The following is a 4,324-nucleotide window of genomic DNA, read 5'->3' on the forward strand; positions in this document are numbered from 1 at the left end:
AGGCTTTTACAATCCGATCGTTGCCGTAAGACCTATCTGTGTCGGTGCGACGTAAAGCAAATTGGAACAAAAAAAAAAAGAGTTGCTTTCATTGACTTGTCTCAAACTCTTCCTTGGATTTGACAATGTGACGGTGACTGAGGTGTGAGCGACGCTAGTAATACTGGGCGATGACCTAGATGTTAGGCCCCTTTAAACAACTATCATCATCATCATCATCATCATCATCATCAAGCTAGTAATACTATTTCTTACACCGAACTCGATAGCTGCAGTCGCTTAAGTGCGGCCAGTATCCAGTATTCGGGAGATAGTAGGTTCGAACCCCACTGTCGGCAGCCCTGAAAATGGTTTTCCGCGGTTTCCCATTTTCACACCAGGCAAATGCTGGGGCTGTACCTTAATTAAGGCCACGGCCGCTTCCTTCCCACTCCTAGCCCTTCCGTGTCCCATCGTCGCAATAAGACCTATCTGTGTCGGTGCGACGTAAAGCAACTATAAAAAAAAAAAAAACTATTTCTTATCCAGCCAGTCCCTACTATGAATGGTGTGAAAGTGTGCGTAGTAGGGTTGGTTGGTTCGGCAAAGTGATGTGTTACAGGTCCTTCGTGCTTGGCGGGGAAAGCTCAAGGGAAGCCATCCTTCTCCTTCGTTTCCTAGTACACCTGATCAGTGAAACTTTGGCTCTCTATGGCAACTGACAGGGGTGCTTCAAACAGCCTTCGGGCTGTGGACTCAGCATACATACATACATGTTGGAAAATTTAAAATTGCTTTTCCTTCATAATCTGGACGACCAACACACAAACATGCTTTACTCTGACCAGAGCACAGACGAAACTCTTATTTTAATTACACAGGTAATGCTCGTATGTCTGCGAACCATGTGACCTTGCCGCGGTGGGGGGGCTTGCGTGTCCCAATGAAGCAGATAGCCGAGCCGCAGGTGCAACCATATCGGATGGGTATCTGTTGAGAGACCAGACTAAGGAATGGTTCATCGAAAGGGGGGTAGCAGCCTTTCGGAAGTTGCAAGGGCAGCAGTCTGGATGATTGACTGATATGGCCTTGTAATAATACTCAATATGGCTTAGCTGTGTTGATACTGCTACACGGCTAAAAGCAACGGGAAATTACAGCCGTAACTAACTCCCGAGGACATGCAGCTCTCTCTGTATGAATGATGTACTGATGATGGCTTCCTCCCGGGTAAAATATTCCGGAGGTATACTAGTCCCCCGTTCGGATCCCCGGGTGGGGACTACATGAGAGGGGGCGATCATCAGGAAGGTGAACACTGACATTCTGCGAGTCGGAGCGTGGAATGTTAGAAGTTTGAATCGTTGTGGTAGGTTAGAGAATCTGAAAAGGGAGATGGATAGGCTAAAGTTAGATGTAGTTGGTATAAGTGAAGTACGTTGGGAGGAAGAACAGGATTTTTGGTCAGGTGACTACCGAATTATCAACACGAAATCAAACAGGGGAAATTCAGTAGTTGGTTTAATAATGAATAAGAAAATAGGGCAGCGGGTAAGCTACTACGACCAGCATAGTGAAAGAATTATTGTCGTCACGATAGACACCAAACCAATGCCCACCGCAATAGTGCAGGTCTATATGACTACTAATTCAGCGGCTGAAGAGGAAATCGAAAGAATGTATGAAGAGATAGAAGATTTAATACAATATGTAAAAGGTGACGAGAATCTAATTGTGATGGGAGACTGGAATGCAGTGGTAGGCCAAGAAAGAGAAGGTAATACAGTAGGAGAATTTGGATTGGGACAAAGGAACGGAAGAGGAACTCGGCTGGTTGAATTCTGCACTGATCATAATTTAGTCCTTGCCAATACTTGGTTCAAACACCACAAACGACGGCTGCATACGTGGACGAGACCTGGAGACACTGGAAGGTATCAAATACACTTCATTATGATTAGGCGGAGATTCAGGAACCAGGTGATGGACTGCAAAGCTTTCCCAGGAGAAGACGTGGACTCTGACCACAACTTGTTGGTCATGAAATGCCGTCTGAAGTTGAAGAAATTGAAAAAAGGAAAGAATGCAACAAGATGGAATCTAGACAAGTTGAAAGAAAAGAGTGTGAGAGATTGTTTCAAGAAACATGTTGCACAAGGGCTAAATGAAAAGGCTGAAGGAAACACAATAGAGGAAGAGTGGATAGTAATGAGAAATGAAGTCAGTAGGGCTGCTGAAGAGATGTTAGGAAGGAAGAAAAGATCAACTAAGAATCAGTGGATAACTCAGGAGATACTAGACCTGATGGATGAACGACGAAAATGCAAGAATGCTAGAAATGAAGAGGACAGAAAAGAATACAGGCGATTAAAGAATCAACTGGATAGAAAGTGCAAGGTAGCTAAGGAAGAATGGCTGAAGGAGAAGTGCAAGGATGTCGAAGGTTGTATGGTCCTGGGAAAGGTAAATGCTGCATACAGGAAAATTAAGGAAACCTTTGGAGAAAGGAAATCTAGGTGTATGAATATGAAGAGCTCAGATGGAAAGCCTCTTCTAGAGAAAGAAGAAAAAGCAGAAAGATGGCAGGAGCATATCCAACAGTTGTATCAAGTTAAAGATGTAGATAATTTGGTTCTGGAACAAGAAGAGGCTGTTGATGCTGATGAAATGGGAGACCCAGTTTTGTGGTCAGTTTGACAGAGCTCTGAGAGGCATAAATAAGAACAGGGCACCTGGAATTGATGATATACCCTCTGAATTACTGACTGCCTTAGGAGAAAGCAGCATGGCAAGGTTATTCCATTTAGTGTGTAAGATGTATGAGACAGGAGAAGTCCCATCCGATTTTCGGCAGAATGTTGTTAAACCTATTCCCAAGAAAGCCGGTGCTGACAGGTGTGAAAACTACCGCACCATTAGATTAGTATCTCATGCCTGCAAAATTTAGCCCATATTATATACAGAAGAATGAAAAACAAGTTGAAGCCGAGTTGGGAGAAGATCAATTTGGCTTCAGAAGAAATGTAGGAACACGTGAAGCAATCCTGACTTTACGTCTGATCTTAGAGGATCGAATCAAGAAGGACACGCCCACGTACATGGCATTCGTAGATCAAGAAAACGCATTCGATAATGTTGATTGGACCAAGCTCTTTATGATTCTGAAAGTGATTGGGTTCAGATACCGAGAACGAAGAATTATCTACAATCTGTATAAAAATCAGTCTGCAGTTATAAGAATTGAGGGCTTTGAAAAAGAAGCAGCAATCCAGAAAGGAGTGAGGCAAGGCTGCAGTTTGACCCCCCTCCTTTTCAATGTTTACATAGAACAGGCAGTAAAGGAAATCAAAGAGGAATTTGGAAAAGGAATCAAAATCCAAGGAGAGGAAATCAAAACCTTGAGATTTGCCGATGATATTGTTATTTTATCTGAGACTGCAGAAGATCTCTAGAAACTGCTGAATCGTATGGACGAAGTCTTGGGTAAGGAGTACAAGATGAAAATAAGTAATTCCAAAACAAAAGTAATGGAGTGCAGTCGAACGAAGGCAGGTGATGCAGGAAATATTGGATTAGGAAATGAAGTCTTAAAGGAAGTAGATGAATATTGTTACTTGGATAGTAAACTAACGATGGCAGAAGTAAGGAGGACACAAAATGCAGACTAGCACAAGCAAGGAAGATCCTTCTTAAGAAAATAAATTTGCTCACTTCAAACATTGATATAGGAATTAGAAATATGTTTATGAAGACTTTCGTGTGGACCGTGACATTGTATGGAAGTGAAACATGGACGATAACGAGCTCAGAAAGAAAGAGAATAGAAGCTTTTGAAATGTGGTGTTAGAGAAGAATGCTGAAGATGAGATGGATAGATCGAATCACAAATGAAGAGAATCGAATAGGTGAGAGGAGATCGATTTGGCTAAATTTGACAAGAAGAAGAGATAGAATGATAGGACATATCTTAAGACACCCAGGACTTGTTGAGTTGGTTCTTGAAGGAAATGTAGGTGGTAAGAACGGTAGGGGTAGACCAAGGTAGGAAAATGACAAGCAGATTAGAGCAGATGTAGGATACAATAGTTACGTATAAATGACAAGGTTAGCACAAAATAGGATGGCATGGAGGGCTGCATCAAACCAGTCTATGGACTGATGACTCGAACAACAACACATGTTCGTATGTCTACCCGTTTTCCGCTACAGGGTCAGGGATGAAGTGGGATGAAGTTACATGTCGTGATTTTACGGCCGGATGCCCTTTCTGGCGTCAATCTCAGTTGAGAAGTTAATAATACAGATTCTGTTTGGTAGATATGTTTTAATTTTCTAATCCGATTTC

General features: G+C 42.5%; 1 protein-coding gene across 1 annotated transcript; it reads left to right on the forward strand.

The window, feature by feature from the left end:
- Window positions 1–1,932: 1,932 nt before the first annotated feature.
- Window positions 1,933–2,577, forward strand: LOC137498640 (uncharacterized; the record flags this gene model as incomplete). Its single annotated transcript, XM_068226512.1, has 1 exon — window positions 1,933–2,577. A coding segment is annotated over exon 1 (645 nt), but the record flags the coding sequence as incomplete, so codon positions are not given.
- Between the last annotated feature and the right edge of the window lie 1,747 nt (window positions 2,578–4,324).

Source organism: Anabrus simplex, chromosome 2 (genome assembly GCF_040414725.1).
Source record: "Anabrus simplex isolate iqAnaSimp1 chromosome 2, ASM4041472v1, whole genome shotgun sequence".
Lineage (NCBI taxonomy): Eukaryota > Metazoa > Arthropoda > Insecta > Orthoptera > Tettigoniidae > Anabrus > Anabrus simplex.